This window comes from Solenopsis invicta, chromosome 3, assembly GCF_016802725.1.
Source record: "Solenopsis invicta isolate M01_SB chromosome 3, UNIL_Sinv_3.0, whole genome shotgun sequence".
Lineage (NCBI taxonomy): Eukaryota > Metazoa > Arthropoda > Insecta > Hymenoptera > Formicidae > Solenopsis > Solenopsis invicta.
In genome coordinates this window covers 25,938,670-25,952,847 of record NC_052666.1, presented here as the reverse complement: position 1 = coordinate 25,952,847, position 14,178 = coordinate 25,938,670, and the positions used below count along the sequence as shown (strand labels likewise).

At 32.0% G+C, this 14,178-nt stretch overlaps 3 protein-coding genes across 5 annotated transcripts; all 3 read left to right on the top strand.

Moving 5' to 3' along the window:
* Nucleotides 1-87: 87 nt before the first annotated feature.
* Nucleotides 88-13,358, top strand: LOC105197235 (ankyrin repeat domain-containing protein 39). 2 transcript variants are annotated; one of them, XM_011163529.3, is made up of 3 exons: nucleotides 88-544; nucleotides 11,538-11,668; nucleotides 12,171-13,358. In XM_011163529.3, exons 2-3 carry the CDS (start codon nucleotides 11,560-11,562, stop codon nucleotides 12,647-12,649), a joined length of 588 nt encoding a protein of 195 aa, XP_011161831.2. In that variant the 5' UTR covers nucleotides 88-544; nucleotides 11,538-11,559; the 3' UTR covers nucleotides 12,650-13,358. The 2 variants fall into 2 exon arrangements, with proteins under 2 accessions (XP_011161831.2, XP_011161830.2); XM_011163528.3 differs by lacking the exon at nucleotides 88-544 and adding an exon at nucleotides 1,478-1,768.
* On the top strand, nucleotides 3,397-4,150 carry LOC105197265. The gene is made up of 2 exons (XM_011163561.1): nucleotides 3,397-3,517; nucleotides 3,816-4,150. Exons 1-2 carry the CDS (start codon nucleotides 3,397-3,399, stop codon nucleotides 4,148-4,150), a joined length of 456 nt encoding a protein of 151 aa, XP_011161863.1.
* On the top strand, nucleotides 3,436-11,182 carry LOC113003507. Of its 2 annotated transcripts, XM_026133164.2 has the most exons (4): nucleotides 3,436-3,517; nucleotides 3,816-4,073; nucleotides 8,281-8,515; nucleotides 9,546-11,182. In XM_026133164.2, exons 3-4 carry the CDS (start codon nucleotides 8,323-8,325, stop codon nucleotides 9,647-9,649), a joined length of 297 nt encoding a protein of 98 aa, XP_025988949.1. In that variant the 5' UTR covers nucleotides 3,436-3,517; nucleotides 3,816-4,073; nucleotides 8,281-8,322; the 3' UTR covers nucleotides 9,650-11,182. The 2 variants fall into 2 exon arrangements, with proteins under 2 accessions (XP_025988949.1, XP_025988950.1); XM_026133165.2 differs by lacking the exon at nucleotides 3,436-3,517 and having other exon boundaries at nucleotides 3,842-4,073; nucleotides 8,316-8,515.
* Nucleotides 13,359-14,178: the final 820 nt, after the last annotated feature.

The following is a 14,178-nucleotide window of genomic DNA, read 5'->3' as shown; positions in this document are numbered from 1 at the left end:
TAGCGGCGGCGGTATCGGCGCGCAGGCGCGACCTCGCGCCAGTCACGTGAGCCACGTCATGCGTCACGCCGCTACGCAGTGCTACGCAGTGGCAGCAGTCGGTCGGTTAGGTAGGACGGCGGAAGGTCGCGGCGCGTCACGGCGTGTTTCAACTCGTATCCTCGTCGTCCCGTATGAGTTTATTGGAGTTTATGTCACAAGCGAGTTTTTCGAGAGTACCATGGAGTGTCGAGAGTGAAGTGGTGTCGGGCCGTTGGTATTCGGGCTAACATCCGTCCCGTCGTGTCGACCTGTGTCGGATACGATGCATGGAACGAAGTTGTGACATGGTTCAACCGTGTTTCGCATTTTCTCCATTGCCTCGTATCCCGAGTTTTTAACGCGCATAAGTACCGAGAGTGTTTTGAAAGTGCCCGAAACGAAGGGTCGCGTGTTCGTGCCAAGCGCGAATTGAGACAAATTGTCGTGAAGAGGACTTGGATCTCTAACGTATGCATATGTTCGACTTCTGTGGCCGAGACGGAGCTGAACGGAGCGACGAACGGTGAGTTAATTTGTATGTACTTGTATTCACTCTTACAATTCGGTATTTGACGAAACAAATGAATTGGTCGCGCAAAAGTGATTAGGAACAATTTGAAGTTGACATATTCGTGTATGTAAGCGCGCTCGGCGCTGCCTTCGCCAGATGAGCCAAGTTGGGCGATGTATTTCCAAGTTGGAGAGAGCTGATGGAAGAGAGCTGAGAGCGGCCATGCCGGCTTTTTTTTTGTTTTTATACTTCATAAAATCTTATTTCCACGTTGCTAGAGATCGATCAGCGAGATCTCGGTTTCTCTCTGGGACCATATTTTTGAAAACATTCGAATAACTTTTGTTATTACGAAAGCATACAAAAATAAAATAACGAATAGAATTATTTGATGGTATTTTTCCATTGGCTATTTTGTCACTTTCGTATACGTAAGAAATTCGTATGTTTTCAAGAATAGGGCTCCTGCTCTTGCACACCGGACACGCTAAACGCGACAGCCAATTAACGGGCAAGCTCGTTAGAGAGAGAGAGAGAGAGAGAGAGACAGAGACAGAGACAGAGACAGAGGGCTGAATGCAACAAGTTTAATTAAAAAGAATAGACGTTATTTCATTTTGTACAACAGTTTTTAACTGTGTATACCCTATAAACCGTGACCATGTGCTCTGCGTGACACGTCTGACTCTACTTTCCTTCTGAGTAGAGTAGAAAAATGTCGATTAAGTTTGTAAATGAAAAGCGAAGTGTGTCGCTTTGTATTAAAAGTGTCGGCTGCGTTCTCTAAAAGAAAAACAGCCAAATACAATAATTTCAGAAAAGAAATATATCGTTATCACTAGTGATGGACAAATCATTCAAAATTGGCGCGTACAGAACGAGTTAAATGACGCAACCAATCAGAAGTCACTGCTTCATGTTCGTAATTTCACGTTACGTTCCGCGTCTAGTTGTCTTTTACGTTTATGAACATTCCCTGGTATCAAGTACTGCGTATGTTTGTTGCTTTTGTGTTCATTCCGCTTGTGAATCTGAGCGTATTACGATACGGGCAATAAAAAGGTAAAATAATACGTCATTTAGATAGAAAACAAAGGGCAGAAAGAACTAAGGTAGTCCACATCACACACGTGGCCGACTGTCCGAACTGTATCGCTGAAAAGGGCGTGTTGCTTTATAAACCGCTTGAGCTTCGTTGGAACTCTCCTCGTTCCTCTTAGTTCTCTTCGTATATTGGTAAGAATCAACATATATGTCAACAGCAACTAGGAAAATTCGTACGACGCATGTGTCGGCATAAAGTTTTTCGAGTCACGTTTGATACAATATCATTCGCAGTAGCGGATTTATTTAACAATTCTTATGAAATGCTGATTCATACGACGTATGTACACGTTTTATTTAACGATCGCAGACAACACGCATGTGTAAAAGATGTGTCAAAGATGTTTTTTTTTTTTATTTTAGATACGCGTTGTTGTCTGAAATGTGTCTCTTTTCGTTTGATTAATTTGTTATAAAATTTTACAAAATAAGAGTATTTAGATGTGCAAACAAAGTTCGTGACATTTGTGCCCAATCTCTTAACAGATTGATCAAAGATATTTACACTTCTAACTGTAGATCATACAAGATTATAAAGAAACAGTCTATATTCATTTGTATATTGATGAAATTTTGTAAAATATACATTTCCATATTTTTAATTTGCTATGTATCATAAGATTATGTTTCATGTATTTTAAAAATGAAAAGTCACTTGATGGTTACAAAATTAGGAGAGAAATAGGAGAATCAAATTATAGAGAAGAATAAAATAAAGGCTGGCTCCTTATGTAGCAAATCTTGTTTTTTTTTTAATGTAAGTTTTAATTTCGATTTGACAAGCTCTTTATCTTTTTCTAATTCTTAGAACTAGAAAAAGATAAAAAGCAAGTTAAACCGAGATTAAAGTTAATTTAAGTTCTTTAAACTAGAAGAAGATACAAAGTAAATAACTGAGATTAATCTATTTTTGCCAGTTAAAAATGCCAGTAGTTTTCTAATAAGCATTAATAAACTTGCTGAAGTTGAAGGAAACTTTTATTATCAGCAAGTTTATTGATGCTTATTAGAAAATTATTGTCCATTTTTACTAAAGGAACCACTGAAGAAACTTTTATCAGCATTCTTGAAATACTTGTCTCTTTTTCTGAAAATCGCTGGAAATTTTTCATTCTTATTGATCAATCTTTAATCTTTCTGACTAAATGTAACCTTGAGTTTGTTCTGTTGTTTTATTTTTAGACTTTCAATTGTTTTATTTTTATTTGCAAATGAATATTTCAACATTTTTAATTAATTTGTATTGGTACAAATACACAATAGTTTTCTAATAAGCATCAGTAAATATGTTGAAAGTTGAACGAACTTTTATTATAATTTCTGAAATACTTGTTGATTCTTCTGAAAATTGTTTTTGGAAATTCTCTGGAAATTTTTTATTTTTATTCAAGGTTTTATATTCTGTCCGAGTGTAGTCTTTAGTTCATTTAGTTATTTCATATTTTAGGCTATTTTAATTCTAATTTTTTATGTAATATTGATAAGTGATTGGTTTGTCAATTTTGTAATCAGAATAAAAACGTTTGTGAGCGATATCTCAATCTTTTTAAACTCTCTGGACCCAGTCTAATATTTACATCCAATTTTGATAAGCTAAGCTAAGGTTCTAGTTTAAGTGGGCTCCAATTTCTATGTCAATCAGCATAAAGTAATAATTCTCATCAGATAATATTGGTTTAGTAGTTATACAGAGGTCTAACGCATATTATTTGAATGTGTTGCTTATTATATATCCATATAGGATATATAGGCTATAGGATATGTCATCTATTACAGATTGTCTTAGCCGATTATTACAGATGCCATACATTCTAGTACGTGGTAACCTAGCGTCGTACAGTCATAAGTATCCCTGGAGGGTTTTAGTATCAGGGCTTAAAGGTACGATATTTATATTCGCCCTTACACAAATATACTCATTACTATTTGCTTTTTCAAACTTTTTCAATTAGATAACACTCTCCGTGACTCGTATCATGAGTCATATTTGTGTATCTCTGTGTATCGTTTCTTTCTAGTAATCACTACACATAGATAATAGATAGCAGATATAATGTATATACTTTGGGTAAATTGATACGTACTTTGAAGATTAGGGCAGATAAAGTTATAGCTAGAAATATTGGTGTAATTTTAAATCAAGATTTTAAGGTGCAAGTAATATTCAATTATGTTATAGCGGCCGATATAGAGCAGTTGAGTCGTTTCTCCTCTATAGGATATTGCGACGACTCGACGATAGTATATTTGCAGCATCCCTGCATAATATTGACCGCTTTAGAGGTACTCGGTTATAAAGTCGTCGCATCATCCAGCACTAGCATTAAGCAGGATTATAATGAGTACATGTGGACTATGAGAAAAGAATTCTCAGAACCCGAACCTGATATCCGAACTGTTATAAAAGAAGCCTCAGAACCTGTTGTAAAAGCAGCTGGTATGGCTCGAAATTTCGTATATACTGCTACTTCAAGAGCACCAGACATCACACGGCACAAGTGTGATGTTCATTAGGCACAATCATTTTAATGCTTCTAACCTAAAGCTAAGATAAAGCTTCTAAGATACTGCTTCACCTACTTCATTATCTAGTCTGATTTAACAACCTTAACTCACTCTCGTGTAAACAAGTTGTTACAGCATATGCATACATTAAAATTAATTCAGAGACAGCATGTTGTATTGAAACTGTTAAATATACTCGCATGTTTGCACTTCAGAATGGATTTAATTATTATCGTTAATTCTATTGTAAGTACATTAGAGAAAGTTAACAACAAATTAGCTGTATTTATGTATTACAATGTGAGAAAGCATTGATTGATATAAGTATATTAACATGGTTTGTGAAAAATGATACGTTTGGAAAATTTAACAAAATTAGTAATATAATATAGAGACCCTTTAATAAGAGTCGTGCAATGAGTCGTCAAGGTTACTTTCTAAAATAACTGGTTCTACGCCAGACTGCTACAATTCTGCTTTTCCGATTTTTCCTGCATTTCCATGCTTTAGAAATTAAATTTTGCGCCATGACGGTTTTTGCCGAAAAATGCTGTGAATAATATTGAAAATCTATAAGCATAAAACTATAAGTATTCTATTTTATCAAGTATTGCAAGTATTTATTCTAAATTAATGTCTAAATATCTGTTTTTATTTAAAACTTTGTTGTTTTTAAAGAAAACTACTTGGGAATTTAAAAAAAAATGGATTTGGAGAACAGAATTGAGACACATTATGTGTGAGCAAGGGAACATTGAACCTCTTGAGGAAGACGTTATTTTTGCAAAATATAAAAAATGCTTTTTTCTAATGTTCAATTGTTCCTGTTTGATTCATATTGAAAAACACTCATATTCATGTATTCGAATAATACTTTTTGAAGAATTCGAAATTTTTATATGTATTTTTAAAGCTTTATAGTTAAACTTTTAATCTTTTTTTAATCCTCATTTATTATATAAAATTACAGTTTTTTAACTCTTTATATAATTCTTTTATTCATAATATGTGTGATTAATTTTTGGTAATTAAATTATACTACATTTTATTATTTTTTAAAATAAAGTGCAGACATTTGTTTTAGAAACTTGAAAATATGTTCATGAATTTTTAGAGATCTCTTAGACCACTTTAAATAGATAAAAAGAATGGTCGGAGACGCGAGATACTCATGATTGTATCAAGAAGTTATCTTTTCTTATGCGTTATCGTAAAGGATATATAAATATATTTCTGATATAAAAATTATATTCTATCTTGTGCACATATCGAGTTATTACGGTGGTCAAATATAGCTTATAGATATATTCATAAAATGAGATTCTCTTTATCTTCACGTTTATCACATGTGGATGCCAAACGCATTACTCAAAGATGTTTGAATGAGGCTAATATTTTTTTATATACGATAAGTCTGTTAAAGATATGCCGATTGTCACTGTGCGTGTGGCGGCCTATACATTTACGTAAAAGTTCTAGAAATGTCGTAAAAGTAAAATATGAAAGAAATCCAATTTCATATATCCGATGGAGGCTATCCAATATATCAACCCCTTTATGTGTTTTTGCCTAAAATCTCATAGTTTCTCTCACGGAAATCTTTTGTCTTTCTCAGGCAGTAAGCAACAATACAGTATAGGGTGATTCCTTAGTGTAAAAATTAAGGGTGGATGTTCTTGGCTTATTTTATGATGAATAATAAATATCTTTGTAAGAATAGACTGACAATGAGCGTGTCTAACGTCAGATATTGAAGATTAGGTAGAAAAAAACAAAAAGCAATTGCCGTATGCATTCTTTCTCTAATTCGCACAATTGTCTTTTTTCTCTCTTACTGTTAATTGTCTTCCGTCTTTTTCTACGTGAATTTAGATCTCGCACCTTACGCTTGGTTTATCTTTTTCACGATCTTTTCTTCATTAAATGAACTAAAGATTATTCTTTAAAATTTTTTGTGCTTAGGAATCATTCTGTACAAAATATAAATAAGTAAAATAGGCGCACGAAATCGTATATGATGCATTATAATGAAGAGCATGAGAAGTAGTTAATTGGCAAAGTAAAGAATGAATGATGCCGCATGTAACATTAATTATCAACTACAATTCCTTCACTGTCTACTTAAAATAATTCAAGAATGCCTTAAAATAATTTATATACAGCGGTTCCTTATTCTTTCCCATCCTCTTTCTATCTAATCTCAGTAAACGCAATATTTCTTTTGCGCTATTCTTTCACTACATTTCATATTTGCTACTTGATTACGCGTTATATCTTCTGTTCGATCTTTTGCTCTTTTTTTACCCTAAATTGATTGTGCGTACATTTCCATTTTGTGCACATGAATACGAAAGAAGACTGAATATGTAGGTAAAATATGAAAGAGAATTGGAAAAGAAAGAAAGAGTACAGCACCTGGGCTCAATGATAGAATACAGAATTTTATACGATTTGTATATTTTTAGAAGAAAGTGTTATATTGAAAAAGATTCGAAGTATTTTCCTCCATAGAATGATTTGTATCATATTTTTGAATTATATTTATTAAATGCTATGTATGCATATAATTAACGATAAACAATTGTTTTTTTAAAGTTTATTGTATTTTGTACACGTAACAACTTGTTTTTTGCACCATAACGATTCACAGCAATAAGATACAGTTTTGGCCAAAATTATTAGGCATCTATATTTTTTTCGTTTATCTATTCTTTCATCTGTGTTATTTTATATTGATTACTGGTATATGTAAATTTAAAGGGTTTTTGAAACAAAATGTAATTCACATTTTAACTTTTGTTTAAATCCTAGTTAAAAATATTTGAAAAAATATAAAGTGCCTAATATTTTTGGCTAAGCTACATATATTATAATTTAAGCTTTATATGTTCCGTATAAAATTCCATATTTATTTTACAAATGCGTAATTTTTTCGTGCATTACGCAATAATGTATGGTAAAAATTTAATAAACTTTTATTTTTTCTGTTAATGTATAAAACGAGAATTATAGGATCTGACATTTGCTAAATTTAACAGAAATAAATAATTTTAAATTAATACTTAATGCAATATAATTTTTAAAATAATATACAAAATATTAAATATTTTAAATAATTAACTGCACAAATATTTATATCAAGTATATTTTTATTTATAATTTTCAGATTATTTGCAGAAAAATCGTAAACAGTCTAATATCACTTAATATTACAAAGCTTTAATTGCAATGTTCTTTACTTGGAATTTTATGCATTATCGGAAAATACGTGAGCTTTCGTTGAAAATTCACGTATTCTAGTTTTAGCATTATTTGTTTATATATGTGCTAATATCACTTTATTAATAGAAAAACATTTATTTAGAAGTTACTTGCAATACTTTAAATAATATACTTAACAAGAAATCGATAGAAAAGAATCATAACTGTAACTTGTATATAAAGTCATTTGCCTCGAACTATTTGATATTTTGATCAAATTCGAATCATTTTGTACTATCTTTTGTTATCATTTCTCCCAATATTCCCTAATTGTTTGTTTTCTAATGGAGATAGCGCACTAACGCGTATCAGCTTCAACAATGTTTCATTCGATCGGAATGTGCCATTTATCCTGAAAGTAACTTTATAAATCACATTTTAATATCTTCTCACGATAGATATTTCAATCTGTGAGAACTATTTCTCGTACAAGGTAATTGTGCCTTTAATTTTATGTTCTTACAAGTTAATTAAAAGATAAAAAAATCAATGCAGGATATTTTTTTGTCGAGGAAGCACTTGAAATTTTTTATTTATGTAAGCTTTATTTAATTATTTCTTTATTGAATTCTAAAGTTGTATACATACTTTTGAAAAAATAGCTTGAAGATCAATCGTATTTTTCTAGCTTTAAAGGAAACTCAGAGAGAAGCTTTCATTTTTATTCTGATCAAACGTTACCGTAACTTCGTATTCGATGGGAGAAAATATCACGGAAAGAAATCTTACGATAACAAAAGCACTTCGCGATCGCAGATGTTTTCTGAATTTTGCATTAAATCTCGTAAAGAAACTGCTCGAAGGATAATTCTTGCATCACTTTCGAGATAAACGGCTCCGATCATCACTCACGTGCGTCATATTTGCTTTTCTTCTAGAAGTAAAGCACAACCAGGTATAACGATACTTTTAGCGCGGCAATGGCAACGACAACCAAAAAGGAGTTTATTGAGGAGGATGACGACACTTTCTATTACGTCGGTGTAAAAGCGTCCCCGTTTGCGACCGATTGCGCGGTCTTCGGTTTACCACCGAAGGAGGCATCGGCTTTACGCAGTCGCTTTCCGCTGACCCCCAATAATGCCGTTGTCGTGAATGGAATTATGCTAAAAGGTTAATGATTCAGCATTTCGACGAGATCAAGATTGCATGATTTGCTCTGTAAAATCCCCAAAAGATCTACAGTTTCTCGGTTACATTTTTTACGTTAACTCTGCGAACGCGTATGCATGTCAGAGAGTATAGCAGTGTAGGTATTCAATTTGATTGTGAAATGTTTCTGTCATTTATATAGAATTATCAGCTGTGGCAAACTTAAGAAATTTAAACGATCCGTACAATCATCTGCGCGATGTTATAAAATTATTGGTGATTTTATAAGAACATATGAAGTAAACACATCAGTTTTGATTATACGAAAATTACAGGAAATATCCTTGATTTCGGATTTTTTTATAAGAGTCATCAGTAACTATAGAATCGCGTTAACAATTTATAGAAAGAAGAAATGTCAATTGCGATGGATTTTCTAAAAAAAATTAAGACATTCACAAAATAATTAAAATTGTAAATAATCTATTAAGATCCGTGACTTCTTAAGTGATACAATTAACATCATTTTATGTTGTTTAATATAGAAAGAATATGATACGGGAATAAATCGATAGAGTGAGCATGCATTTTTATTTTATTTGTTAGTCGATTTAAGAAAATAGAGTTGAAAATTAACATTCTTGTGTGAAAAAAGTTGACAGTTTCTTTAATGTTCAATGTAATTCATTAAAAATAAGTTTCAATTTCTATGACCGAAATATACATTAAATAAACATTATATCGATTTATTTATGAGGAAACTCTTTTAAGCATTATATTTGCGAGACTTGTGAGATTTTGGATCTTTCGCGGGAGTTTTTTGTTATAGCTATATTACTAATTTTATCGTAAGTCATTTCGTTGACTGTGACAGTAATTATAATTTTTAAAAGTTTACTTAAGCTAATAGAGATATATAAGATTTTATTATAAGATAAACGATATAATTTATAAAAGTTTTGGACGAAACCAGCTACGATCTAAATAGTAATAATGTTAGCATCTTTTAGGACATCTTTTAGGAACTTATGTTGCGATAAATTGATTTCAGGCACACCATTCTCCGTCATAAATGCTCTAGCTGAGCTCGGCTATCGAGTTATTTGTAGTACCGGAGAAGCCGAGATACTTTGGACATTGCAGCGGGAAAATTAACGCTATAAAAATGGGCCTTACTGCAAGCGTATTATACATTTAAACGTATTCTCTTGTGACATATATTCTATATGTATATATGTATGTGTGTCTTTATGAATCAAATTGTAGAAATTGATTGAGAAATCGATGAAATTCGCAATATCTTTTTGCAATATTTTGTTGCACTTATTTTTATATTTTAAAATACATGTGTTGGTCTAAAATTACATCTGCAACTGCGTCTTGGCGCATTTTTACGAGTTAAGTGTATATATGTGCGGACCAAATAAAAAGGTTTTATTTTTTCAAGATAATTGTATTTTGCAAAATTGGATGGTGAAGTGCAGCTTACTATTAGAATAGTCGGAAAATAAGATATTCTATCTTTTCCTTAGGAAGCTTAATTCTTGTACGAAATGACAGGAAGAATTCTTATGTTTTCGGACGTGATATTTTGTGTACCGCGGAGCAATGTTAAGTTTCTTTTACGACTTCGAATATGACGCGGTAAAATTGTATAATCATGATAAGACTGCTGGGAAGGGAGGGGTGGGTGGGGGGGGATTTGATTACGTAAATTGAACCATGTTAACACTTCTGTAACGAGCAAAATAATTGCGTTGCGGATAATACCAGTGAACGTGAAAATTTCATCAAACCAAAGGAACGTGCGTTGATTGCATTATATCCGCTATATGCAATATGGAAGTATTAATTATACAATGATTTGTGATATCTTTACCTCGTTGTGTGGAAAATGGGTTTTTTATTGCTTTATTGAGGACTCGTAAGTCTCGTAAGATCCAGATTGGGCCAAATTGGCACATCGTCGTTCAGATTGAGTTAAATTGGTCCATACTGGCTCTTAAAACTTTGTCTATTTATATTTATGAAGAATTAAATCTTATTACACGTGCAAGTACCATTTATACTTATATCTATATAGTATAGTATTATCGATAATAGCGCCTATGTAATGTGCTCTTTTTCATGTGCTTTAATAGATGATTTATCGTACAATTAATGTTATACGCGAAATGGCTGATATCCCTCCGGATCGACTGTGGTCCAGAGAGTTTAGGGATATAAGAGAATCCCCTCAACAAACTGTTATGATGTTTATGACGTTATTTATTTGTTTGTCAAACTTATTGTAAACTTATTGTGTCAATCTAAAGAGTTATTGCAATTGGTGTTTCCTATACTCATTAAGAATTAATCTATAAATCGAGCAAATTTAAAGAAAAGAGTTATTATTATCTCATAGTACAAGTATATATTAATACATACATAAGTAAGAAAATCAAAAGTTATAGTTGGTGATGGGAACGAAAGAATATTTAGCGTTATAATTTCATAGTCTGAGTAGTTAATATAATTCACTAGCAGCGCTAATTCTTGTTTGCGCTAATAGATATCGGAACTTTGAAACTATATTTTGTATGTACGACAATTGTACACGAGTATATACTCGGCGTACAATTGAACATTGTACATGATGTACGTTTATGTTACAATATATAAGAAATAAATATATCGATGAAGAATCAAGTCTGTGTCATAGAATTTATACACCAAAGAATCTTTGCCTCTTTTAAACTCGAAGTGATTTTTTTTTTATAAGAGAAACATGTCTTTCTATTCTTAGCGCGTTTAAAGCGGATCTTAGTGCCTAATATTTTCTGCATTAATTTATTTACATTCTCCATTTTGCAGCAGTAAACTGCCTGTCGATTATTTAAAGATTTTGAAACGCTGTTCTTATTTAAAGCGGAATAATGATATTACGAATTAAATTGATAATGAATATAATGCTAATGAGGATCTGCAAAATTCTTTAATTATTATTTTCATATAAATGTGTGTGCCTAACCTAGTCTTAATCTTAATGTAGAATTTTTAATAGTCATTTGCAGATATAATAAATCATGGAGCACTCTCACGATCACAAAACATGTTGTGAGTCAGGCGTTCCACGGTACAATGTCTGTCAGACTATAGACGAAATTAGTTTCGAGCGCGGGATTTGGACAGCAGGTAAATGAAAGCGGTACCGTTGTTGGTACGGAATGAGATAGTAAATGATGAAGCATTACGAACAAAGATCGCAAAAACGGGGATGATCATACATTATACATTGAGTTTTGATCTTACAGCGGAATTTTATATTAACTATTATTATTATTATTATTGTCGTTATTGTCTTATATATTTAAAGAATTCATAGAGGAAAGCGTAGTATAAATTGGAGATTTCTGAACAAATTATTATTTATTCCGAAAACGCGTACAATTAAAGAAGTTAAGCAGTCATGTGGATTTATGCGCAATATCTATAGATTGTTTTAATGTATTTAATATAAAAATATTTAATTACTATTACAATAAATATTGGAACTTTATTATTTACGTTGTTTATAATGTAAATTTTCCTTATAATATAGTATAATATAAGTTTGAATAAGCGTTTGCAGAAATTTTGGTTCGTGCTTCTTTCTCCACGTTCTCACATTGGCCTTTCACGCTGCATTTTCTTTCAGCGCTGGAAGGCGATGTGGATCGTGTCAATAGGCTGCTGCAGAAGGGCGTCTTTGTCGACACGCCGGACTCCGCCGGCTACACGGCGCTGCATTATGCAACGCGGAGCGGGCACATCCGCGTGTGCGAGATTCTGCTGGAGCACGGTGCGAAGGTGGATTCGCGCACCCGCAGCATGAGAGCGACGCCTCTGCACCGCGCAGCCTGCATGGACCGCGTCGAAGTCGTCGATTTATTGCTGCGTTACGGCGCGTCGCCCAACCTGACAGACGCGGACGGTAGAACGGCCCTGCACCGGGCGATCCCAATGGTGGCCGGCTCCGTCGGCGGTGTCGAGGTCATTAGAAAACTACTACCGATCACCGACCGCACCGTCAAAGACAAACACGGGCACACCGTCGATGATGTGTTCGAACGCTGGAAAGCTACAGAGAGTGATGTCGAAAGGGTAGAGGTAGTGAAGAGATTGTTTTACGCGTAGTGAGAATCGGTGAAAAATTTGTGAAAGTACATTGACACCAAAGATTAAACTTGGGCACGTGATTTGCAGTCTCCTCTTACAAATAATTTTTCAAATGTTACCAACTTTTTCCGTTATTTGAATTTTGATTTAAGATATCAAAGTGTGATTTTTTATGCGATAAATAATTGTTTCATATTAAGCGCAATGCTTATATACGGTGTCTTTTTTTTTATATAAATAAAATGTAGGAACGACGTATTTCCCTAACGAATGTTTTGAATAAAAGTTATTTGATTTCAAAAGAAGTGTGAAACATGTGTTGGTTCTGAAGCATTTTATTCCATTATAAAAATGAAATATTGCGTATAAGCGTTACAATTAATAATCAGTAATTATTTTTCGTTAGCTTGAAACAAAATCCAAAAAAGAAAAAGAAAGAAGTATGTGTAACAGTTGAGAAAAAGTTACTTGTTAGAAGCAAGATAAAGAATACTGTAAGTGTACACATAATTGTAATGTATTAAAAAATTTGTAATTTTTTTATTCACTTACAAACAAAAGTGAATCTCTATAGGTAATAAGTGAAAGAAAGATTGAGTTTTTGTGAAAAGATTTCTCGACGTTCAAGAAGTAGAATAAAAAAATCTTTATAATTATTGGAAGCAGAATCGCGTTTATAAAATTTATATTTAAAGACGTGATCTTAAATAAATCCTAATGTAATCCATTCCCTTTTCTTTTAATAAACAGTAAATAATTAATATTTTTAATATCTATTAAACATATTTAGGAACAAATAATTAAGTGATAAATAAGATATCATTGTATGTTTAATGTTACACAGGGATAAAATGATATTTCTTATATCTCTAAAGTCTCTTTGAACACAGGAAATTTTAAATAAGAAAAATTCTAAACAATGGAAAATTGAAAATGTATAATTTTGTAACAAAATACTATGTATTTTTTTTTAAACAAAATTTCCAAATTATTTTTGGGCTAACCATATTACCACTTTTTTTCTTCCATCAATTATGCAGTGCGTTATATTTTTTATAAATTACGTTCTAAGTAATGAATATTTCATTATTTGGAATCTAGAATTAGTTAAACAATACTTTAACAAATATAATCGTTCAAGTTTCAATATAAAATATTGATTAACAAAATTTATATACAATAAAATGAAAATGGGTGCTATATTACCCTCTTCTTTAAATATTTATCATAATTAACCAATTACGCAATTATTATGTTTATATTAATTAAACAATTATTAAATTAACAAATTTACAACCAATCGAAAAGAATATAAGATTCAAATTTAGATAGCACGCCAAATTACAAATAGAAGAGTATTATGTGATAAATTCTATTGATAATACGAATTTCACAAAAAAAAGAACAAATTTACCTTTTCTCATAATAGAAATGCTATCTCGTAATCGCGAGATAGCGTAAAATTTTATCAGTTAATTCCCGCAATGCAATTCCGATAAATTTTCCTTCTAAATTTTCCAGATTAAAAATTCAATGCGCCGAAAATT